Consider the following 25,712-nt stretch of genomic DNA (forward strand, 5'->3'; position numbering starts at 1 on the left):
GAGGAGAGAAGAGAGGAGGAGAGGGGGAGAGGAGAGGAGAGAGGAGAGGAGAGAGGAGGAGAGGAAAGGAGAGGAGAGGAGAGGAGAGGAGAGGAGAGAAGAGGAGAGGAGAGGAGAGGAGAGGAGAGAAGAGGAGAGGAGAGGAGAGGAGAGGAGAGGAGAGAAGAGGAGAGGAAAGGAGCGGAGAGGAGAGGAGAGGAGAGGAGAGGAGAGGAGAGAAGAGGAGAGGAGAGGAGAGGAGAGAGGAGGAGAGAAGAGGAGAGGAGAGAGGAGGAGAGGGGGAGAGGAGAGGAGAGAGGAGAGGAGAGAGGAGGAGAGGGGGAGTTTGTGATGCCATACCTCAGATGTGTTGAGTGGAGCGGAAGATGGCGCGACCGTCAGAAGGGAAGCGGGGTACTGGTTATCAATGCACACGATCGGCTGCAAAGACGCACATGGCAAAAAATAATGTAGCCAATTTCAAAATGCAGACAATCCAGACATTTTTCACTGCAAAACTTTACTTTGGTCATACTAATAAATATTAGTTCATTATTTAGTAGTTCACCTATTCATGAAAAGATCAAAATTGGCAATAGACAGCACTGTTTCAATGAGCAGCAGTTGCAATACTTACTCTAGCCACCATCCTTAACAGTGCACCTTTCGTAACACATGTCTTATGAGCCACTCAGTTACATTATAACAACATTGCTATGACATTACAGAGAGCCCTAAATAACAGTAGGGCTGCACAATTAATCGAAAAATAATCAAAATCGTGATACAATAGTGAAATCGAACTCATGATTTTAATCGTGATTTAATCGTGGCAATAGTGACCTACTTTTGAGAGCGTCCTTGAAGCCAGAACATACCGACAGGCTGGTATTTCTGGCCAGAAATCTGTCCACTTAAGTTTCATGCTATTGCCTTTACATAATTATTACAATTCATTTTATTTTGCTCATCCCGTATGTAATTCATTCTTGTTTATATTTCATCTTGTTATAATTTTCAAAAAAATCTGCAAAAATCAATAATCGTGATTAATAATCGTGATTATGATTTTGACCAAAATAATCGTGATTATGATTTTTTCCATAATCGTGCTGCCCTACATAACAGATTAAGATTTTGAGGATAATAAGGTTATCATAGGCTCTGCACCAAGGGCTCAACAATTGGGCAGTCATGGGTAAGCGGTCAGGGCGTCAGACTTGTAGCGCAAAGGTTGACGGGTCGACTCCCGATCCGCCAGGTTGGTGGCGGAAGAAATTAACCAGTGATCTCCCCCACCCTCCTCCATGACTGAGGTACCCTGAGCATGGTACCGTCCCGCCACACTGCTCCCTTGGTGCGCCATTGGGGGCTACCCCTTTGCACGGGTGAAGCATAAATGCCATTTCGTTGTGTGCAGTGTTCACTTGTGTGCTGTGGAGCGCTGTGTCACAATGACAACAGGAGTTGGAGTTTCCCAGTTGGGGCCTGTCACTTAACTACATTTGGACAACATGACTTGAATGGTTGAGAATATTGACAGGCAATTACAGATAATTGTTAGAGTGTCTCTCACCTGAGTTTCATGTGAGCAGGTGGCTCTGCAGGCGAAAGCAAACAGGTAGATGGAGACAATGAACTGCAGCACTGAGAGCACCAGCATCACGCCGACCGATCCCTTCACTCTGATCTGATGGTACAGAACAGTACATTACATTACATTACATTATATTACATTAGGCCTACATACTATATACTATGTGCTGTGTGTGTGTGTGTGTGTGTGTGTGTGTGTGTGTGTGTGAGAGAGAGAGAGAGAGAGAGAGAGAGAGAGAGAGAGAGAGAGAGAGAGAGAGAGAGAGAGAGAGAGAGAGAGAGTGTGTGTGTGTGTGTGTGGTGTGTGTGTGTGTGTGTGTGTGTGTGTGTGTGTGTGTGTGTGTGTGTGTGTGTGTGTGTGTGTGAGTGAGTGAGTGAGTGAGTGAGTGAGTGAGTGAGTGAGTGAGTGAGTGAGTGAGTGCGTGCGTGCGTGTGTGTGAACGTACTGAATAGGGGTTGCCGTTGTTGTTGTTTTCATACGGGAATGGGAGGATTAGCTCAAAACTGTAGATGATGATGGCCAGTGCTGCTGCTACAAAGCTGACGACGTTCATCCCCAGGGAAGCTTTGACCTGCACGGGAATACAGGAGAGCAATGCAGTTCAACATTATATCAATAACTTTAAGAAACTCCCGCACACTGACCATTTAGCTGTTCTTTCTTTAATATTAACGACGTTTCAGTACTAGACGTTCATCAGGCAATCTCTTTCTGATTAGTACCGAAACGTTGTTATTAATGAAAGAACAGCGAACTGGTCAGTGTGCGGGAGTTTCTTGTTGTTGCTGAGTGACCCATGGGCCATCTCCGATGCACCTGCCAGCTGAGGTGTACGAAAAAATTCGAAGTTTAAACATTATATCAATGAATTGAATTGAATTGCTTGAAGGTCAGTAGACTGAAACGTTGCAGTAAACCATGCAAATGTGAACAGTGTGCAGGAGCTTTCTTTGCTTTAACGTTGGTGACCTAGGGGTTCCACTCCTACGCACCTGACCAAGGAGGTGTGCAAGAATTCTTCACTTAGGCTACTAAACATTATATCAATAAAATATTGAAGGGGCTCCAGGTAGGATTAAAAGTTTAATGAATCACTGTCCCGAGTCATGCGATTCATTAGTGAGTGAGCGATGACTCTCGCGAACACTTCCGCGGTCCGCTATCAGAAAACCCCGAAAGCAACTTTTTGACAGAGCGGTCCGAAGGAGTGTCGTGGAAAACACTTTTCATACGAAAAATCGCTTAATATACCGCATTCAGATGTGTCAACTGCTGGCATTCCGTGATGAAAAACATTCTCACAGCGAGTTTATTTGGTGTTATTAAAGTGTCGGAATACCGGCATGTCGGACTAGTGGCATGTCGGGATAGGGGGTTGTCGGAATAGCGGTATGTCGGAATAGCGGTTGCCCCCTGTTTATTTGAACAGCATTTGAACGGCACCGCGCAAACGACATCATCCTACCTTGTGCCCCTTTAATGAATAGCCTACCTTCTTTTATAAAGCACAAGTGACTTGATGTAACAACATTGCCGTATTTCACTGCTTTTAGATTGTGGACTGCTGGTGCTACTATTTACCAAGTACCTGTTCCAAGCCTGTAAATAAACATCAGACATGGCTATTATTCGATTATCGATTTACAAGATGTTTACAACCAGAGGTGTGTAAAGGAAACAAAAGTGCTCATACAGATTTCCTCATTAGGTAAAGTGGAGAAACTGGTGTATAAACTATCATGTACAAGTACAGGTCGAGGATGGGAGTCTGCATATTGGAAAGGACCCAAAGTCTCCAAAGGTCTCCTAACCGAAGGTCTCCTAAAGGGGCATTCACCTGACATCACATGGATCCAATAAAAGAATGGGCTTGATGTATCTTACTGTAATGCAGTGGTTCTCAAACTTTTTCCATCATTCCCCCCTTCAGAGGGTCTGAATGCTTCCGAGCCCCCCCCCCCAAGCAACAGCAGTAGGCTAATCGCGCAGACTGATTTTGCGATCGCTGCGCAGAATCAAAGGAAAGGTGACTGGTGAGATTAAACAAAGAGGGACTGCAGTCGAATGCAGATGTGTGTTCATTTCCTATGCTATTCAAATTCATGACAATTCATAATATAATGTTGGGGAGGGCTTTAAAATTATTGACTTATTGGCGAGACAGGAAATCATTTCCTTGGGGCAAAAAAGCCCAAATCAGATGTCACGCGCCCCCCCTGAGATACCTCCGCGTCCCCCCAGGGGGGCTTACGCCCCACTTTGAGAACCACTGCTCTAATGGAAGATTCTTTGATGTTTTCCTCTTACTCACCATGCAACTGCTCCGTGTCTTATCAGCTCTTATGGTCAGAGAACCAGCTGTAATGTACTGAAATAAAACAAATACATGAAAAGATAAAAAACACTATTTGAGGCACTCCGTACTAAAGTTTAAAAAGCCTTTATTAAATACTGGCTACATGCCTACGCGTTTCGACCCATTGTCTTCATCAGGGCATCAAAAATACATATAAAAAAATACATATTCTATAAATAGAATCAACTCAAAAGTAATTTAATTAAGATGCCCTAGGCTTTGGATGAGAACATTCAGAACAGAATTTAAATTATTATTTTTCTGTCTTTTCTTTGTCAAAAGAATATTTCATATTCATTGTGCCACTTGTTTTTTAGCCATTATTTACAGTGGCAGGTTTACAATAGTGGCAACGGTTTTGTTCATGAAGTCAATGTTCTTTTTTTACTTGTGTGAAAAAAATAAATATATATATAGGACAAAGAAAACATTAAACTCACCATTAAGGCTCCCCAGTACGAGATGCCAGTGTAAGTGGACGGCATCATATCAAATGTACCCACGATGCCAAACAGCAATATGACTATTCCCGTCATTATCTGGACAGTCTGTAAAAAACCCCCCAAAAAAACCACGGAGACACTGATTTCACCTCTTCTCTGCTCATGGTAGCAGATTCTGTGATAGTAAAACATTTTTTTTTTTTTAAATGGATAAATAACGCATGATGTCATGTAAGGGTTATGAGAAACTTACGCCCAGGATAGACGGTTCCCCTTTCAGGAACTTCTGAAGCCGAGAGGAGGGTGCTGGAGCAGCTCCAGTCTGGGGTAAGCCATCGCCTTGGCCTCCTTGCTGGGGGTACACATGGGTGACTACCACCATGCCACCAGAGTTGTATGGAGCTGAGGTGGTGGCCATGGTCGCTGATGCTGATGACAGAAGATAGTAATAACAGTTAAGATGACATTGTAATGGCCCTACTATGTCTCTAATGGTAGGACACTGGGCTGCTACCAGGGGAGTAAAGAACACAATGTCTTAGGCCCACTTACTACACCCATTAGCCTATTTATTTAGGCATCTTGGGCCTACTGACAACTACTCACTGCCCCCCCACCCCCACCCCAGCCGTAACCACCAGACCGCAGTCTATTTAGAAACCAACATGAATATTATTTCAGATATAGGAATGAGGGCTTGCCGCCTAGTTCAATAACAGTTTCCTCATATAGGCAACAGTCACTGATATTCCCTGCTGGGACAATTGCATGCTCTCCGGTCTGTGCTTGGCAGCAGGTTTCCCAACGACTGATGTCTGATAACATGAGTATCTGGGGGTAGCCTGCATGGTCAAAACTACGACTGATGTCTAATAACATGAGTATCTGGGGTAGCCTGCATGGTCAAAACTAAAGACAAACAAAAAAATTCGCAGGCAACTGTCTTCACTAAACGAAATACATAATGCATGCACATCAGTAACACACGATGTAGAGGGGGAATTCCTGTGTTCCTTTATCCGCAAATCCCTTACGCCCAAAAACAATACTTCAAGTCAACACTACTGCCGTCTGGCATTTTACTAGAGTGTACAATAAAAGAGACTACTCACATTTATTGACGTCGGTCTTCCACAAATGGTTTAGAAATAGAGTGTAGCCTACAAGAAACTCGGACGTCCCCATGCATTTTGGTTATAAATGCGCTTCTCGGTTGGTGTGTCCGCGTCATTGACGATAGTTGGGTGGGCTTCTGAACTCTGTGTGCCGGTCCGCCCGGACGTTACACAATGGTGAAAACACCGTGCTTTGGAAAGTAGCCTATGAATAATTTCATGACAGGTTCTCACCGACTGAAAGACGCGAGTAGATAACCATATGGGCCTTTGATATCTATGGCATAAAATGCCAAAATGGGCCAAATGGACACTCAGCACTTTTGGGGACATGCTTCGGATGAAACTATAATGAACTATGTTGCCAGCCTATTAGTTTGGACTCGTGAATGGCGGGCACATAAGCAGATACTTGACGCTGAAAACAGCTTTGTTTTTTTCTGAGATGGGGTTGTTGGGTTAAGGAACTACTGAATTTCACAAAGTTTATGGCATCATAGGGAAAGGACACTGTGTGGAAATGTCAAAGCAATATCTGCCTGGAAGTTGAAGTTTTGACATTGCGTGTTGACCTCAATTTGACCTCGCAGTCGCAAATGTACAATGACTGATTGTGCGTGTTATGGTAGGCACAAATCCCCTTACTATAGGAAAACCATAGTAGTAATTTCTCGGGTATGCATTGACACAAATAAATACAAATAAATAATTAAATAATTGATTGATTTGATAGGTGAAGTTTAAGGATGTTTTTGCCACTTCATGATATCAGGCTGGAATCAGCATGTGCAGTGGCAGTTCTAGACAAAAATGACCAGGCTGTGTATGTGTGTGGGGGGGGGGGTGCAGAGATGGGGGCAGTCTTTAGGGTGGCACATGTAACAGTAATGACCTTCTTATATATATAGCACGGCGGATGGGACACACCAAAGGGCCTTATCGTGCACTTTTGAGTAAAAGCATGAAAATCGGTACATATATCCTTCTTAATATGCTGATTAATGTTAGCGTTGGAGGCGTCGCGAAAAATGCATCGTTTTCAAGATGGCCGCCAAATCCAATATGGCCAACCCATATTAATGAATCTACCTGATATTTGGTAGTAAAAGCATGAAAATCGGTACATATATCCTTCTTGATATGCTGATTAATATAAGCATTGGAGACGTAGCGAAAAATGCATTGTTTTCAAGATGGCCGCCAAATCCAGTATGGCCGACCCATATTAATGAATCTACCTGACACTTGGTAGTAAAAGCATGAAAATCGGTACATATCTCCTCCTTCATATGCTAATGATTATAAGCATTGGAGGCGTCGCGAAAAATTAAGCATTTTCAAGATGGCCGTCAAATCCAATATGGCCTACCCATATTAATGAATCTTCCTGACACTTGGTAGTAAAAGCATGAAAATTGGTACACATATCATTCTTGATATCCTGATGAATATTACCATTGGAGGCATTGCTAAAAATGCTGTATTTTCAAGATGGCCGCCACATCCATTATGGCCAACCCATATTAATGAAGCTACCTGACAGTTTGTAGTAAAGGTATGGAAATTTGTACACAGTTACTTTTTTATATTTTGATTGATAAAATAAATCAATTCTTTGCAAAAAAAGTTTACATTTCAAGATGGCTGCCAAATCAAATATGGATAACGCATTTTAATAAATCCTTCAGGCACTTTTGGTAAAACCATGGAAACTGGTGCACATTTACTTCTTGATGTGCTCATTAATATTAGATATTGAGGCATTGTGGGAAAACAAAAAACATTTTCAAAATGGCCTTGCATATAATTAACACTCACAAAATACCATTGACAATGATTAAACATTATTGGCATGTTATCAAATGAAATGATGCATATGTTATGGTTTTGCCCAAATTGTGTCTGCCATCACCACAATAGGTTATTTTCTGTAATGTGATAACTTAAGAATAGGTGCAAGAGTTTGCACCACCTCTTGTGTTCTACCACTCTATAATAGGTGCATGAACTGATTAAGTGTTAAAGCCTTACACTTTGAAGATTGCTGACTTTGTTTGCATTATGGGTTTTGTAGAGATGGACAGATCTGTATGAAATGTTCTGTGCTAATACTCTTGAATAGGTACACTCATTGCATTCTTGAGGCCTCAAATAGGTAATACGGCAGTAGCGTTATGTACAAATCCAAGGCTTTTGAGGGGCTTGTGGGATGTACAGCAAATCTAGCGCTTAGTGATAACTGCATAGGCCCTGTACAAATTCCAAAAGGGCCAGGATTGCAAGTTTGCTAGAGAGAAAGTTCACTTGATTTGTTAATTCATGGACATTGTTATGATTGCTTACTTAAAAATAAACCAATAGTTGATGACTACTTCTAGCTGCACAAGGTTTTCAAACAAACTGCAATCCTGTCTATCCAATGCAAGTTGTATGGTATATCTTGCCTGGTTAACACAAGTTGATCTCACAAGTGAGATTATCTGGATTTCTGCAATTTCTCATAGTGAAGTTGTGATTTATGATTGCCCATGGCAGTTTATAGGTTAAGAATGTGGTATTTGGCATATGTGTAGCCCATATCCAATCATGTCAGTTGTATCTATTCAAACAAACTGCAGACATTGCCTTAACACCCCTACTCATTCTCCTGATTGAACCCCAAGATCTGGTACCCTCACTGAGTGATGGAATCCATGCTACATTTCAGATCAGAAGAATTGTATATACAATGGCCAACATCAATAAAACCGCCAATAATGCCTAATTAAAAGGTTTACATAAACTTTGAATAAATGGTGAATGGCACAGTTGGAACATGATGGCCATCAAAAAGTCAACTCAGGGTATGTAAAATATAACTTGAGCGAAAAGTTTGCGTGTACAGTATTAGGATTCATTTCTAGACCATGATGATGATGTGAAGATTTGGCGTATGGTGTGTGTGTGTGTGTGTGTGTGTGTGTGTGTGTGTGTGTGTGTGTGTGTGTGTGTGTGTGTGTGTGTGTGTGTGTGTGTGTGTGTGTGTCGCGTGACAACCGGTGCCGTGGGTCATATGGGTCAGTCATATTTGATCTGATTTTTGTTCATGGCCCCATTCCTAATATGAATCTGCATCTAAAAAAGTAACTCGCTGTACCAATTGTCATGCTTTTACAACAAAGTACCAGGTAGTTAATATGGGCTGGCCATATTTGATTTGGCGGCCATCTTGAACACAATGATTTTTTCCCCCCGCGACGCCTCCAATGCTAATATTAATCAGCATATCAAGGATATGTGTACAGTTTTTCATGCTTTTACCACCAAGTGTCAGGTAAATTCATTAATATGGGTTGGTCATATTGGATTTGGCGGCCATATTGAAAACGATGTCTTTTTTTGTGACGCCTCCAATGCTAATGTTAATCAGCATATCAAGAAGGATATGTGGACCGATTTTCATACTTTTATTACCAAGTCTCAGGTAGATTCATTAATATGGGTCGGTCTTATTGGATTTGGCGGCCATCTTGAAAACGATGAATTTTGTGCAACGCCTCCAACGCTAAATTTAATCAGCATATCAAGAAGGATATGTGAACCGATTTTCATGCCTTTACTACCAAGTGTTAGGTAGATAGGTAGATTCATAAATATGAATTGTCCATATTGGATTTGGCGGCCATCTTGAAAACGATTAATTTTTCATGATGCCTCCAATGCTAATGTTAATCAGCATATCAAGAAGGATATGCGTACCGATTTTCATGCTTTTACCACCAAGTGTCAGGTAGATTCATTGATATGGGTCGGCCATATTGGATTTGGCAGCCATCTTGAAAACTCTGCATTTTTCGCGACGCCTCCAACGCTAATATTAATCAGCATATCAAGAAGGATATGTGTACTGATTTTCATGCTTTTACTCAAAAGTGCACGATCAAATCACCCATCTGCCGTACTAATAGGCCTACACAGTGGTGTACTTATATACCAGTCCTTTTTATATACAGTATGTATTTTTATTTAAGTTTGGCTAATGCTACAACACCTAAAACAGGCTTGACTAGTTTCCCATCTGTGTGCATGGTGTGCCTGGTGTAGGCTACATAAGTGCCTTTTTGGTAGCTACTAGCTGGACTTGGTGCTTTAAGGGATGGTCATCTGCAGAAGCATTGTAAAACATGACCAATAAGTAAGGGTTAACGTTCGGCGAGAAGGTCGCTACCGTGGAATAGCAGCACGACAGAGAGAATCTTTAGACCCCGACGCGGAGCGGAGGGGTCTTGTTCTCTCTGAAGTGCTGCTATTCCACAAAGCGACCGACTCGCCGAAAGTTAACCCGCTTATTATATGGATATACTTAAATGATTCACACATGCGGGGACATTTCTTTAGACCTATTTAATGTTAAGATTGTTGCTGCGCAAAACAAAACAGTGCCGTTGTGGAACACCGCTAGGCAACAGCTAGGTAGGCTAGCCAGGACAACAGGTGTTGTCTTTCACAGCAGCTGCTAGAGCTCGAAAGTCCCGCCCCTTAGTTCCGCGTTTCACGGGACCTAAGCTGACCATCTAACAACGTGGTAGCGAGTAAATATCTTCTGATCTCAGTCATGATATGCGCTGGGCTACAAATATGCTGTTTAAGATGATAGATAAAGATTATTCATGCAGAAGTGTCAATGTTTTGTTCCGAGGCCGTCGGCATGGAAAATGTGAAGAAACACAGCTTTCTAAAAAATGTGGGGGTTCGTACGAAAAATTAAGCAAAAATATCAGAAACAACATATATGGAGCTCGTGGCACAACTCGAAGGGGATCGAAATGCCATTTTAATACCGCCATTGGATTACATGCTACGATTTTCGGCTAAAAACGCCGTTGAGGTCCCATGAAATCGGGGGAAGTGACGTCACTTTCGAGCTCTATTAGAGTGTCGAAAGACCGGACCCCCTGCGGAGTGATATGAAACATTCGCTTTAGCCACTGACTTGTATACAAGCCAGTGGCTTTAGCAGTGAACGTCTTGTTGCCATTGACAGCGGTAGCCAGGACAACGGGTGCTGTCTATCACAGCAGCTGATTAGAGTCTTGTTGAAAAGTCGCTTTAGCAGTGAAAAGTCTTGTTGCCATTGACAGCGGTCTGTTATAGACCAACCCGTCCGTTATCGAAAAATAACAGACGTCCGAACGTCGGGGAGCCCCGTTGAAATGAATGGAGCATTCGACAGATGACGTCACAACCATATAATAATGATATGGAAAGGGGTGGTGGGATAATTCAAGGAGCCTTTGCTCATGACAGGTGGATGAGGAGAAGGGATTAAACCTGTTTCCCTTATCTGTCCATTGCTCATGTAACAGAGCTCAGTGCTCACACCTTCACCAGTCATGGCCAAGCCTCCTATCTATGATATTTCAACATCTCCCAGGATTCAGACCCAATAAAAGTTGAACATTTTTCAACGCCTTGATGGCACACTGATTGCCATTGGTGAAACTGGTAGCTACCAGGAAATGAAAAGAGACTGATCTGATTGGTTCCTCTAGCATACAGAGGCGTGTATTGGACATGGGTTTGGTACACCCTCTGAGAAATATAAGTCTGTGGTAGTGGTAGTTTCAGTAAGACTGAAATGCTAACTTCACATTTTTATCAGCCAATCAGCGGCTGCCATTTCCTTTATTAGTGACGTGTCTAGCTCACCTTTCTTGCTACCATAGGTACAGTCGGTTCAAGACTTCCACGCATTGGTGTTTTTTAATGCATTTGCCCTTTAAATAAACCTTGGCTTTTTACCACACTAACCAACTGAAGTGCCTGGACCAAGGATTTTTTTTCCTTCAGTCTTTTTTGGTTTTGATTTTATGCCTTGTTTGCTGTATGCTTTTTGGTTATCTGTGTGTAATAATAATATAATAATAATTGTATTTGTATAGTACTGTATCATACAAGGGATGCAACTCAAAGTGCTTAACAAATGAGAAAACCTTGTAGTGTTCTGTTTTCTGTTCAGTTTAGATGTTATGTAGCTGTGGTTTGTCTTGTCTCTTGTGGTTTTATTGTAAGGTAACTTTTTAAAGCCGCCATCTTGGCCAGGACTCCCTGGCAGAAGAGTTACCGGTACTCTAACTCAATAGGACTTCCCTGGTTAAACAAACGTTAAATAAAAATAAAATAAATAAAATATTTTTCAGTCATCTGCCACAGGCATTTTTTAACAAAACACACATAAAACATTAAGTACATTAAGATAACATAGTTTGAAACCAACAAAGATGAAAATAACACTGAGGATATGTTAATGATTGTTTTATTGAGAAACTAACAAAATAGTGCTCGAAAGGACATCATACCTTACTGTGCCAGTCACAGACATAAGGTCAATGACAAGGATTTTTTTTTGTAAAGAAATACTTTGGAGCAAAGTAAGGCACACAAGCATGGAAGATAACATTGTAATTGTGCATGATAAACATAGGCTACAGACTCTAACATCTTAGTATAACTTGTATGACTTTAAATATACGTATATATACATCATCAAAATAATCTGAAAATAACCTGAATAACCAACCCATTTGCCCCCAAAACTGGGGCATCTTAAATTGAGATAGACTGATTGAACGTTGTGAAAACATATTGAATCACATTATAAAAAAATATATTTATTAGTTAGTAGATTGTTATTATTGTTATTATTATTATTATTATTATTTATTATCATTGTTATTATTATTATTTAATAAATGGGGGGGGGGGGCAACCTTAGCAATGGCCGTGGGTGTGGGTGCAGGATGTAAAGGAACGCATGAGGAAAAAAGACACACAACACAGACGCTCCCTTGCTGTGATTAAGTGGGAAAAATTGCTAAATGTTTTGACCTTCAAGGTCGTCATCAGGTGTCTCTGAGCAACAAACAGTGGGCACAGTAATGGTCTCTAAGTTGTATATTTAATATCTGTTAAACCAAATGTTACCATTGTAGTTAATTGGAAGTTCTGGAGGGAGACCTATGGTGAGTGATGTATCGGTGACTGATGTCTGAGGGCTCTGCCCCTTACGTTTTCTATATGTAGACCTGCCCACTGATTGTGGCTCAGACACCTGACAAAGTTTGCAGGTCGAAACGTTTCTCACTTGATAAATCACGGCAAGGGGAGCTTCTGCGGTGTGGATATTTGTTCCCTTTTCTTATTGTATGTATTCATCCCTCGTCGAAACCTCATGTATCCTCCTAGGCAAGGCTGTACTTTGGCGGCAGGTCTTCAGCACTCTCAGCATTGCCGTCATAGGCAGGTGCCAGCACACTGGGTGGTAGAAGTGGCATCTAATACACAGACACAAACACACGCACACACACACACACACACACACACACACACACACACACACACACACACACACACACACACACACACACACACACACACACACAAGCACAATACATGTGTATAAACTGTTATTTAAAGGGACACTGTGTGAGATTTTTAGTTGTTTATTTCCATAATTCATGCTGCCCATTCACTAATGTTACCTTTTTCATGAATACTTACCACCACCATCAAATTCTAAGTATTCACTATGTCTGGAAAAATTGTGCTTTTTATACATGAAAAGGGGGATCTTCTCCATGGTCCGCCATTTTGAATTTCCAAAAATAGCCAGTTTTAGCTGCAAAAATGACTGTGCTTGGATCACACTAGAAAATATTTGTTTATTACTTAGTAAACTTTCATGTTGAGATCAAATTTGGCAATAGGAAGCCCAGTTTCAATGAGCAGCATAGTTGCAGTACCTTTTTTGACCATTTCCTGCACAGTGTCCCTTTAATAAATTGTTGATTTCATTTTTATTGTTGTCTCCATTTATATTGCATCCTCATAGGAGCTGGGTTGTTCATAAATAGTGCGTGCGGATATTTCTGTTTTGCTGTCCCATATGCTTTTTAGTATAAATCATTGCCTCGTGCAGGGACGCAGAGAGCTTATGGTGGAGTGGTCAGAAGAGAAGAGGAGAGGAAAGGAGTGGAGGAGAGGACGAGAGGGGAGAGGAGAGGAGAGGGGAGATGAGAGGAGGAGAGGAGAAAAGAGGAGGATAGGAGAGGAGAGGAGTTTGTGATGCCATACCTCAGATGTGTTGAGTGAACCAGTAGATGGTGGGGCGGTGAGGAGAGGAGAGAAGAGGAGGAGAGAAGAGGAGGAGAGAGGAGAGGAGGAGAGAAGAGGAGAGGAGAGGAGAGGAGAGGGGAGGAGAGGAGATGAGAGGAGAGGAGGATAGGGGAGGAGAGGAGATGAGAGGAGAGGAGAGGAGAGGAGAGGAGAGGAGAGGAGAGGAGAGGAGAGGAGAGGAGAGGAGAGGAGAGGAGAGGGGGAGTTTGTGGTGCCGTACCTCAGCTGTGTTGAGAGGGTCAGTAGATGGTGGGGAGGTCAGAAGAGAGGCAGGGATCTGGTTGGTAATGTACATGACCGGCTGCAATCATCACACACACCAAATACAGGGTGTCAAAATAAAATGGATACAGGCCTTATGTAAATGTATAAATATTATATGTATCATTACTGAGTAGATGTGTATTGAAATTCATGTAAATTTCAGTGTACAATAGAACTTAACATAAACCTCATGTCACAATTAGCTGGTTAGAGGAATTCTTGCTGTTAGAAAAGTAGTTTAGGTGTAAAAGTATAAAAGCAGTTTAGTTGTAAAAGTATAAAAGCAGTTTAGTTGTAAGCAATTGGTCTTCTGCTCAGAGCTTGAAAGCAGTTTTGGTTCCTTCTCCGAGGAACTTCCAACCAGAAACTGAAAGAAATCCCTTGGAGAGGGAACTGAAACTCGTACGGTATGAGACGTACAAGGAGAGGGAACTGAAACTCGTACGAGACTAACAAGGAGAAATCCAGTTGCTTACAGTTCAACTCTTTGGATAATGTGACCCATGGATAAATTATGAGAACCTTCACAAACAATTCTCCCAGTTTGTCTCACCTGGGTTTCACCTGTGCAGGTGGCCTTGCAGCCAAAAGCCGACACACAGATGGAGAGGATGAACTGCAGTATTGACAGCACCAGCATCACGCCAACCGTTCCCCATAATCTAGCCTGTTGAAGTGCAAACAAACATTCATGTATTTGACTGTTATTACAATTAATACAAGACATGTGTGCAGACATGAAGCATTCCTGGCTACAAGCAGTGTTTTAATCAGTTACGTAATTGACAATTGTAGCAAGTTTGCGGACAAGAGAACGTATGAAAACCTACTGCACAAATTACAACAATCATTTTAACAGAAGGAAGTTTTAGGTTTGTTGCTTGATTAGTAGTCCAACTTCATTCTACTGTTGAACTTGTTTTAAACATCAAAGGGCCTAGTTGGTCTCTGAGATTTTACTGGACACTTCATCAGTAGTGTAGACCAGTGTTTCCCAACCAGGGGTACGTGTACCACTAGGGGTACGTGAGCACACCTCAGGGGGTACTTGGAAAAATGAAATAATAGCAAATATATGGAGTGAAGTCACATTGGGATAGACTCTATCCCAATGTGACTACACTCCATATATTTTTCCAAGTACCAAGTATCTGTTCCTCTATCCGATAGGATATGGAGTATGAGTGAGGGGGGTACTCATCATATGACAAAATGGCTTTGTGGGTACGCAGGACAAAAGAGGTTGGGAAACACTGGTGTAGACTACTGCAGGATCCATCACATGTCTTGGGGATGAAATTAAGGAAGTAAAACAAGATTTCCCCTCAGAATGGCTAACGTTCTCTGGCTCATTGCAAACACTACAGGGCCAGGTTCAGGTTTAGTGTACCAACCTGCAGTGCTTCGTGGCCGGAACGACAGCCATACGAGTCATAGTCGCCATAGTCGCCATAGCGACAGCGGTAGTAGGGGTAGGTTGGGACAATGAAGTCGAAGCTGTGGAGAATGATGGCCAGACCTGCAGTTATGGAGCTGATGATGTTCATCCCCAGGGAAGCTTTGACCTGCATGGAAATACAGATAGAGAATGTAGTTAGTTAGGTTAGGTTCAGTTTCTTTGGTAAAGTTTAGCTTAGTTCAGTTAAACACATATATACTACCGGGTATACTATGCTACTATACTATACTACATACACATACTAGTATGCTACTACATACACGTTACCAAAGGTATTTGCTCACCCATCCAAGTGATTGTAATCGGGTGTCCTAATTACTTGGCCTGATAAAGAAGCTGGACATGCAGACTGTTTTACAAACATTTGTGAAAGAATGGTCAGCTCTCAGGAGCTCAGTGAATTCCAGCATGGATCTGTCACAGGATGTCACCTGTGCAACAAATCCAGTCATGAAATGTCCTCGCTCCTAGATATCCCACGTCCAACTGTGAGCTTTATTATCAGGAAATGGAAGAATTTGGGAGCAAGAGCAACTCAGCCATGAAGAGGCAGGCCACATGAACTGATGGAGAGGGTTCAGCAGATGCGGAGATGCATAGTGCAAATAGGTGGTCGACTCTGCACAGTCACTTGGATTTCCAGGGCCGAGCAGCTGCATCCAAGCCATGCCATACCCTTCAATCATGGTTCGACTATGGTTTAACTATACCCATACGTAAATTAACCATGGTTTTACTCTGAAAACTAACCATGGTTTAGTGGTTGGGTGGGATTTCAACCTGCAACCCCTTGGTCTTAAGTCCAACTCCCTAACCATAACACCACGGCTGCCCACATACATGAGGCACTGTAAAGCGCTTTGAGTGCTCGAAGGAGTGGAAAGGGGCAGTATATATGCATCAGTGAGTGATGATGAGTGATGTAAAGTTACTCACCATACAGCTGCCGAGTTTCTTGTAAGCCCTCACCGTGAGAGACCCAGCTGTGATGTACTGAAAGATAGAATTATCAGTTCTATTAATTGTAGCACTCAAATGAACTGTTTTTTTTTTAAATTTCTTTTCTTTAATATTTTATGTACCCAATAATGGCAACCCAGCACATGCACAAGTATGGATTAAGTTAACAATTGTGTTAGTATGTTTTGTGTGTTTTGTAGAAATAATAAAACATAATAAAACAATAAAATATTATATAATAAAAACAATAGGATCTCACAATATAAAATATTATATAATAAAACAATAGGATCTCACAATATAAAATATTATATAATAAAACAGGATCTCACAATATAAAATATAATATCATAAAACAATAGGATCTCACAATATAAAATATAATATCATAAAACAATAGGATCTCACAATATAAAATATTATGTAATAAAACAATAGGATCTCACAATTGTGGCTCCCCAGAAGGGAATCCCGATGTAAATGGACAGAGTTGGATGAAATGCACCAACGATGCCAAACAGGAATATGACAATTCCTATCATTATCTGGACAGCCTGCAGAGAGAGATAGGGGGGGGGGGTGGGAAGAGAACGAGAGAGAGAGAGAGATTTCATAATGACTCCTTCCATGAGAGCAGATTTCGAAATCACAGGAAGGAAGTAGCCTACTGGACTTCTCAAGAAATTGGCAAATAACACATGATGTCAGCCAGGGTTATGAGAAACTTACGCCCAGGATAGACGGTTCCCCTTTCAGGAACTTCTGAAGCCGAGAGGAGGGTGCTGGAGCAGCTCCAGTCTGGGTTAAGCCACTGCCTTGGGCTCCTTGCTGGAGATACACATGGCCATCGCCTTGGGCTCCTTGCTGGGGGTACACATGGGTGACTACCACCATGCCACCAGTGTTGTATGGGACTGAGGTGGAGGCCATGGTCGCTAATAACAGAAACAGCATAATACCAATGTCAACTACAACATCATATTCATGTTCTCTTTTACACTGCCAATCAGTTCCCTACCACACAATGACAAATAATTAATTTAGCAAAATCAACATGAATACTCTACCAAGAAGAGGTTTAATTCGGTTCCCCTGCGCATAGTCTAGCATTACGCGCCCTCCAGTGCGCGTCTCCTGTCAACAGGATGTTTATCTGGATCTCTGAAGGCAAGAGAGAGCATGGCTGGTTGTCGGTAACAACAACTGGTTGTTTGACCAGACACGGCATTCCTAACCCAAGATCAAACTACTATGAAAACAGTACAACCATGCACATTAGTAACCGCAGTATAGTAGGTATCCGACTTTCACTCAAAGGCGCACAACATGGCCATTCATGGAGTTCGCGTATTATTCACACCAACCTTCCAAGTTAGTCTGTGTATTTTTTTAAACAACAATTCCACCACTCCTAAACCAGCCAAAAACAAAATCGTAATTCCTTACGGTTACTTGAAACTGCCTACTTTCTAATAGTAGCCTACCATTTAACCGAAATTAATAGACTGTTAGGCCTATACAGAGTACTTCATGATATTTAAAGAACACACTCACCTTTGGTTGATGTAGGTCTACAACAAAAGTTCTGCTACAATGCAACGCTTCCTAAAATCCTACTCGTTCCTTGCTTGGTAGTGACGCTTCTCTGGAGTGACCATCTGCGTCACTTACGATATTTGTTGTCCCTCTAGTCTAGCAGATGTTGCACAATGGTAGGTACACCATCTGGTGGTAAGAATGAGTATTGCAGGTCCTGTTGTAAGATGAAATGAAGTCAAAGTGAAATAAAAGCCCAACTGGGAAACTCCAACTCCCATTGTCTTTGTGACACAGCACTCCACAGCAAAAAAGTGAACACACTGCGCACAAGAAAATTACATTCATGTCTCACCCGTGCAATATAATGGTAAGACTGTACAGAACAGTCAAAAGATGTAATTTAAAAAATTAAGTAATATGAAAGCCGTGAAAGCCCATTGGGAAACTCCAACTCCCATTGTCATTGTGACACAGCACTCCACAGCACACAAGTGAACACTGCACACTGCACACAACGAAATTGCATTTATGCCTCACCCGTGCAAGGGGAGCAGTGCGGTGGGACGGTACCATGCTCAGGGTACCTTAGTCGTAGAGGAGGATGGGGGAGAGCACTGGTTGATTACTCCCCCCACCAACCTGGCGGGTCGGGAGTCGAACCGGCAACCTCTGGGATGCAAGTCTGACGCCCTAACCGCTCACCCATGACTGCCCTAATATAATAACCAGAGATGGAATCAGGCCTGGACTGGGAGAACAAAATGGCCCGGGCATTTTTGGCCCAGNCCGGCCCCTCATAATCAGCGGAGCACATGCGATTACTTATTGACCAAGCGGCCTATGCGAAAAGGCGCAATATTCATGCATGAATCTCTCTTTCAGCTACCAGAAAACACCAGGAAATGTGTGCTGACTATATCAACTATTTATTTAAAATGAATCTTAGTTTGGGCAGTGGTTTAGAAATGCAATAGATGACCACACTCACAGCAAAAGTAATCTAGGCCTACTCTACTTCTCTCTCTAACTCAACCTCATCCTGGCCTGGTTTGACTAGATGAGAAGAGGGAGATAGATTATTTATCACAATGTATGCAGCACTTGCAAAATATTCAAATTAATAGGCTATGGTATTCAGTGTATTGTTTGTCTAGTAATTTATACAAGAAAGATGTTTGTGTCACAAGTCTTATTTTCTCTTGCTGACCCATGGGCACCAGAGGAGGTGTGACAGGCAGCAATGCCCAGCAGGTATTAACAGCTACCTGTACAATCCTGAGTGTATAGCCTACTCATAAATTGACCTTGATTAATGTTAAATTGAGGGTTTCNTATGAGGCGCCGCCTAGCCAATATGTCAGGAATTGCATACACATCACCGCTAAAAGCTTGCATGTACCTTACTTTTCCTCGCACATCACCGCTAAAAGCTTGCACGTACCTTACTTTTCCTCGCACATCACCGCTAAAAGCTTGCACGTACATTACTTTTCCTCGCACATGCACCCGAAAGGTTTGCACGTACACTGTTATTTGCTTGCACTCGAACAGGAAAACGTTGTGCATACGCCACATTTTCATGCACGCAGTAACAAAAATCTCACACACAAACTACTTTGACCTCGCACACACACCACTTTTGCCTCTCACACATACACACATTACACTCATACGCACAATACTTTTATTTGCACATGCACGCCAAACGCTCACACATAATTAGACTTTACTTCGCACATATCCCACTTTTCTATGCACATACACCCTTAAAGCTCGCACACATACCAGTGTTACTACGCACATGCTTGACTTTTCCCTCACGCACATACCACTTTTTTCTTACACATCACTACCATTCAAAATCGAGATTTCAGATGGTGTTTATGACAGGGAAATGGTATGTGTGCGACGACGTTAGTGTTGTGTGTCTCTGAGAAAGTGGTGTGTGTGTGTGTGTATGTGAGTTGTAGTGTGTCACACAAAAAGTGTTGTGTGTGCGAGCTAACATGTAAATTAAGGGCCGAGCTCCGCCCAGGTGCCAGCTCATTATGCAAATGCAGACCGAGTAAAGAAAACATTGAATGGTGCCAATTGGTGTTGGTGTCGAATTATTAGAACGAGCTAAATTGTTAACACCTGCCTGGATGTTAACGCCTGAATTTCCAGGAGAATCTATAATTGTGTTTAAAAGCCCTATAGCCTGATTTAACATGGCGTCCCTGTCCCTGGTATGCGCAGCCATTTCGAAGTCCGTTCGTCAGTCCGTTAAATGTGCGAGCAACCCACGTTCAGGCAAAGAAAGTGGGTTGGGCTGGTTTTCCGGTTGTTGTTTTTTCACTTCCTGTCTTGAGTGGACGCTAATATTTTTATTTCTGAAACTGTATCACCATTCATTTTATTATTTATATATATAATTATTTTTTACATAATAGAAGGGTAACGTTCAGAATGGTCAGAATATTCAATGTTTTCTTTACTCGGTCTGCATTTGCATAATGAGCTGGCACCTGGGCGGAGCTCGGCCCTTAATTTACATGTTAGCTCGCACACACAACACTTTTTGTGTGACACACTACAACTTACATACACACACACACACACCACTTTCTCAGAGACACACAACACTAACGTCGTCGCACACATACCATTTCCCTGTCATAAACACCATCTGAAATCTCGATTTTGAATGGTAGTGATGTGTAAGAAAAAAGTGGTATGTGCGTGAGGGAAAAGTCAAGCATGTGCGTAGTAACACTGGTATGTGTGCGAGCTTTAAGGGTGTATGTGCATAGAAAAGTGGGATATGTGCGAAGTAAAGTCTAATTATGTGTGAGCGTTTGGCGTGCATGTGCAAATAAAAGTATTGTGCGTATGAGTGTAATGTGTGTATGTGTGAGAGGCAAAAGTGGTGTGTGTGCGAGGTCAAAGTAGTTTGTGTGTGAGATTTTTGTTACTGCGTGCATGAAAATGTGGCATATGCACAACGTTTTCCTGTTCGAGTGCAAGCAAATAACAGTGTACGTGCAAACCTTTCGGGTGCATGTGCGAGGAAAAGTAATGTACGTGCAAGCTTTTAGCGGTGATGTGCGAGGAAAAGTAAGGTACGTGCAAGCTTTTAGCGGTGATGTGTATGCAATTCCTGACATATTGGCTAGGCGGCGCCTCATAGTTTCTTCTAACAGGTGCATTAGAAGAGGGGTTAATTTCCTGTTATCAAAATGCATCTCTCATTGCATAAGGAAGCTACTTTAATAGCTTGAATGATGAAAGAAAATCATGAACTGCCTATCACCACAATGCTTTAGTGTGTCGAATATGTTAAGAAAGCATTAACATACTGAAGTTTCAAAATGAGCAGTGCTGAAAGTGGTAGGCTACATAAAATAGTCTACAGATAAAACTGTATCAAAAGCTTATTCAAAAGAAATTCTTCAATCATTTATCATTTCTAATTGTCCTGGATAAAATAACAGCTGAGAGAGATAGAGAGAGAGATGCTAGGTCTTTACCTACAGAATATGGTTTGATTGTGCTCCAAGAATTAAAAAAAAAATCCGTTTGGCAAACCTTTTCCACACGCGAGACGCGACAACCGTTATATGGACATTTTCACTGCGTGGTAAATGTGATTACGCAAACGATCGCTGAATATTTAGTGAGAGTAGGCATGAGTTTGACAGTCTTCGAAACGCATTTGGTACACGGAATGCTTTAGAACAACACCACTGGTGTTCCATTTAATGCTATACATTTGGCACACTGCCGTGGCTACTATATTGTTAATATTATTCACGTCAGTGGTTTGGTGTATGGAATGTTTGTCTTCTCAAATGTCCGTGAGTCGTGCGACCGGTTCAAAGCACTCAAGCACACTTATAGTGGTGGGAATTAATGGCCTATTTAATATTAATGTTTAATGCTGAAGTGAGAGTTGGGGAGAGGCATGGAGTATCCTAAAGTTTGAAAGACTTGACTCATACCTGTCAGGGCTCGTAGAGGCTACTACTGCCGCTTCCACTTGCTGTCTCCTAGCGTGCTCCTTCATTTCCAACATGCAGAAGTTGTTGTCCCTCTCCTGCTGCTACAACACTATATGCGTGAACACATTATCTTGCCTCTGCTGCAAGTTTTTTTTTATCCCTTTTCCGCAAGCTTTTCCACTCCACCTTTTAGTTTTAGTCTCTCCATGTCTCAAATTTGCGCGCGTAATGCATGGTAGGGGTGGGGCCGCAATGAATAGTTAAGTCCGACTCAGATGCACCAATGGGACACCCCCTCCCTCTAGCCCCTTTATGTGTGGGCTGATGTCATTGGAGGAGGGCCGAGGGCCGTCAGCACGAAATTGTGGGCCGCCGGTCAATTAAAAAAAAAAAAACATTAATAACAATTATTTTTAAAAACCGACATCACCGGCCCTCTAGGGGCGTCGGCCCACCGGGATTTTGCCTGGTTTGCCAGATTGCCAGTCCACCCCTGGATGGAATTATAATAGCTAGCTGTAGGTGACAGACAATTGCTGCAATAATGTGACAAGTTTGTCTTGCGTCCCACTAGGGCTCATTGGTCACAGCAGTATCCCTTTATTTATTTATTTATTTATTTATTTATTTATTACAGTATCAAGAAGATGTTACACTAGTACCAGTATCTTCTCATGGAGAGACGTCTTCTTCAAATGCAAAAGGGCTTCACTGCTCTGAGAGTAAATATTATCACACACAAACCGGATTCCAAAAAAGTTCTGGAAATCTGCTCATTTATAATGGTACACGACGTGGAAAAATCTACAATAAAAAAGTAACTGGGGCAGGGCCAATAAAATGTGGTTAATTGGATAACACTAACGAGGACACTTAACAAAAACAAGTCGAGTCAAGTCAAGTTTATTTTTATAGTGCATTTCATACACAGGCGCCATTCAATGTGCTTCACATAAAAAAATAAAGGTAAAAAAAGGAAAGGAAACAAAAAAGTACTAGAGTTAGAGACAATTGTTTTTATTACATTCAACTTTACTCTTATTATTTTTTTTAGGGTTTTTAGAATACAACCATGTGCCACTTTTGCATAGATGTTTATAGTTAGTTGAAATACTTGAAAATGTCAAGGTGTTGCAAACTGTCTCGAAGTCTCTGAAATGCCTTAGATTCCAGAGATGTAAAGCTTTCTATGGTGGGTGCATTTTAACATCACCTGGAAGCTGGTTCTAAAGCTTTGCTGCATAGAAGCTAAAAGCTGCCTCTCCACAGTTTGTGTTAACTTTTGGAATACCAGCAAATTGTTATCCATTGACCTTAGTGACCTGGTTGGTGCATGCATACCGCTGAAACATATCCTGTAGGTAGCTTAATGATTTAAACACAAGAAGCAATAACATCAACTCAATTCTGTAGCTCACTGGGAGCCAATGCAGTGATCTCAAAATTGGAGTAATGTGGTCGAACTTCTTTGTTTTCATAAGAACCCTTGCTGCCGCATTCTGGATTAGTTGAAGTTGTTTGATGATCTTTTTGGGGAGGCCTGTAAAAAGGCTATTGCAATCCACTCTACTAGAGATGAGGGTGTGTATTATCTTCTCCAGATCATGTTTTGACATGAGTGAGGCCTCTAAGTTTAGCAATGTTTTTCAGGTGGTAAAATGCAGACTTAGTAATGGCTTTTTTTAGGTCGCTGTCAATAAGGACAACAAGGTTTTTAACTGTATCCCTTGCTTTCAGTCCCTTAGTTTTAAGATCAGTGCCACTCTTTAGTCTCTCCTCCCCTTTCCAAAACACAATTACCTCAGTTTTATCTGAGTTCAGCTGGAGGAAATTGTGAGACATCCAACTGTTAATTTGGTCAATGCAATGATAGAGTGATTCAAGAAGGGCATAGTGATTGGGGGACAGAGATAAGTAAAGTTGGGTATCACCCGAATAGCTGTGATAATTTATTGAGTTATTCTTGATGATTTGTCAGAGTGGCAGCATATATAGATTGAATAATAGTGGTCCCAGCATGGAGCCCTGATGGACCCCACAGTTTAGAGATATTGGTGAAGAAAGAGGTATGGCTTCCAATGGTAGGATTTTAACCAGGTGATTACAATGCCTGTGAATGTGTGAAACCAACCCAGTGTACCAGTCTATGTAGTAGTATAAAAAGAATGACTTTAAATATTGTCTACAAATAGTATATACATCATCAAAGTAACCTGAAAATAACCTGAATATATGGGCACAGACAACAATGACCAGCTAAGTCCAAGTACAAGTGCACTATTTGACATCCAGTAAGTGTCATACAGGGTTGTGTTTCTCAAAACCATATTTGCTAGCCAGTTAGCAACTTGGGTAGTTGCTATGGGAAATTTGCATTGCAACCAACAAACAAGCTAATATACCTATTTAACAACTATGGTTATGAGAAATGCACCCCAGGGTTTTTTTTTTACATACAGCCCCCTTTAAATTGCACATTAATTACCAGGACTTCCCCTTTAATTACTAGGAATATGGCTTGAATATGACTCGAAACAGTTTTTATTTCATTGATTCCTTATTATTACATTATTACCCCTTGCTTACACACATATAAATGACACATCTACCAATTGACACAAATGTGTTGTCCCTGGGCACACACACTACACGAGTTGAAATTCAACAGTATTAGTCTGATTTCTGACACTGTACCTATTTGAGTGTAGAGCTGGAAAAGATCCATACTGGGCTTGAACTTGTGTGTCCGCATATGAATGGCATGGCTGCCCAGCAGTGTGGCATGGCACCTCCCTCGTGCTCTGACACATTTTCACATTACATTACATTACATTACACGTAGCTGACGCTTTGTTTTCACCAAAGCGACTTACAGTTATTTTAAATACAGGGCATTGGTTACAGTCCCTGGAGCAGTGTGGTGCCTTGCTCAAGGGCACTTCAGCCATGTAGTGAGGTAGAGGTAAATCACCTAATAGAAGAGCCCAGCGTCCTCATTTTCTCAGAAAATGAGGACTCCAGGCTCTTCTATTATATGATTTAACTCTTAACTTAACCTGGTTTACTCCTTAACCAGCTTCTTAGTATAATGTTGCATTCACAAGCTCGGGACCTCTCTAGACAGCTGACGACACTGCTCACATGACAACCGAGTTCTGGAGTTTGGCGCATGAACGCCACTGATCGCGGAACAATCAGGAATCATGCCTGTTTTGTTTTGGTCCTCTTTTCTTTTTTTCACCTCCACTTGAGCCTCCACATCCACGACATATCATTTTAGCTGAAGTAAGCTAAATTAAACAGTCAGATGCCAGCATTACTGACATATGTGCATCTGCAATTGAATGACATTAACTGGTGTTGTTGATAGTGATTACAAAATGATATTTTAGCATTTATGATACTGTTTACATGCTAGTTGCAAGCATGGGCGCCATGTTGATGATGCGTGTGTCGTCACACAAAACACAAGCTCGGGAACTCGTTGTTCTATACTTCCGCCAGAGATCAACCTCGATAACGGGGCACCTAAGTCACGCCCTCTACTTCCTGGTTCATGGGGCAGTCAAAAAATAATTACTGTGCTTGAAAATGAGTGTTTTTTTGGACACCAATACAAACCTTGGACCTCCACCTATGCACCACAAATCCAAAAATCACAAATTTTCAAGCCCAGTAATCATTTTTGACCCCCTCTGCCCCATGAACCAGGAAGTAGAGGGCGTGACCCATTATCAATCTGACATTGCGTCACCAAATGTTCACTCCCACTTTCCCGAGGTTTTAGGTCGTCTTTCTTGGGATTCTCGACTTTATGAACGAGCCATAAGCCCCAAGGCTGTCACGCCACCCATCGTCTCTAGAAC

The 25,712-nt window shown here is 41.8% G+C and overlaps 1 protein-coding gene across 5 annotated transcripts in view; it reads right to left on the reverse strand.

The window, feature by feature from the left end:
- The window catches only part of LOC134448905 (membrane-spanning 4-domains subfamily A member 4A-like), a 24,371-nt gene extending 6,203 nt beyond the window's left edge, over positions 1–18,168 (reverse strand). The window contains exons 1-9 of one of the 5 annotated variants that reach the window (XM_063198606.1): positions 17,882–18,047; positions 17,395–17,488; positions 17,057–17,262; positions 16,774–16,881; positions 16,304–16,360; positions 15,303–15,473; positions 14,462–14,575; positions 13,865–13,945; positions 12,658–12,803 (exon numbers count right to left, since the gene is read on the reverse strand). In XM_063198606.1, the coding sequence (XP_063054676.1) occupies positions 12,711–12,803; positions 13,865–13,945; positions 14,462–14,575; positions 15,303–15,473; positions 16,304–16,360; positions 16,774–16,881; positions 17,057–17,262; positions 17,395–17,437 (873 nt within the window). In that variant the 5' untranslated portion in view covers positions 17,438–17,488; positions 17,882–18,047 and the 3' untranslated portion in view covers positions 12,658–12,710. Of the gene's footprint in view, positions 1–339; positions 421–1,555; positions 1,670–2,021; positions 2,148–3,887; positions 3,945–4,372; positions 4,481–4,628; positions 4,805–5,487; positions 5,575–12,657; positions 12,804–13,864; positions 13,946–14,461; positions 14,576–15,302; positions 15,474–16,303; positions 16,361–16,773; positions 16,882–17,056; positions 17,263–17,394; positions 17,855–17,881 lie in introns of those variants that run through there. The other 4 variants (XM_063198608.1, XM_063198611.1, XM_063198612.1 and 1 more) reach the window with 4 other exon arrangements.
- Positions 18,169–25,712: the final 7,544 nt, after the last annotated feature.

Source organism: Engraulis encrasicolus, chromosome 5, assembly GCF_034702125.1.
Source record: "Engraulis encrasicolus isolate BLACKSEA-1 chromosome 5, IST_EnEncr_1.0, whole genome shotgun sequence".
NCBI lineage: Eukaryota > Metazoa > Chordata > Actinopteri > Clupeiformes > Engraulidae > Engraulis > Engraulis encrasicolus.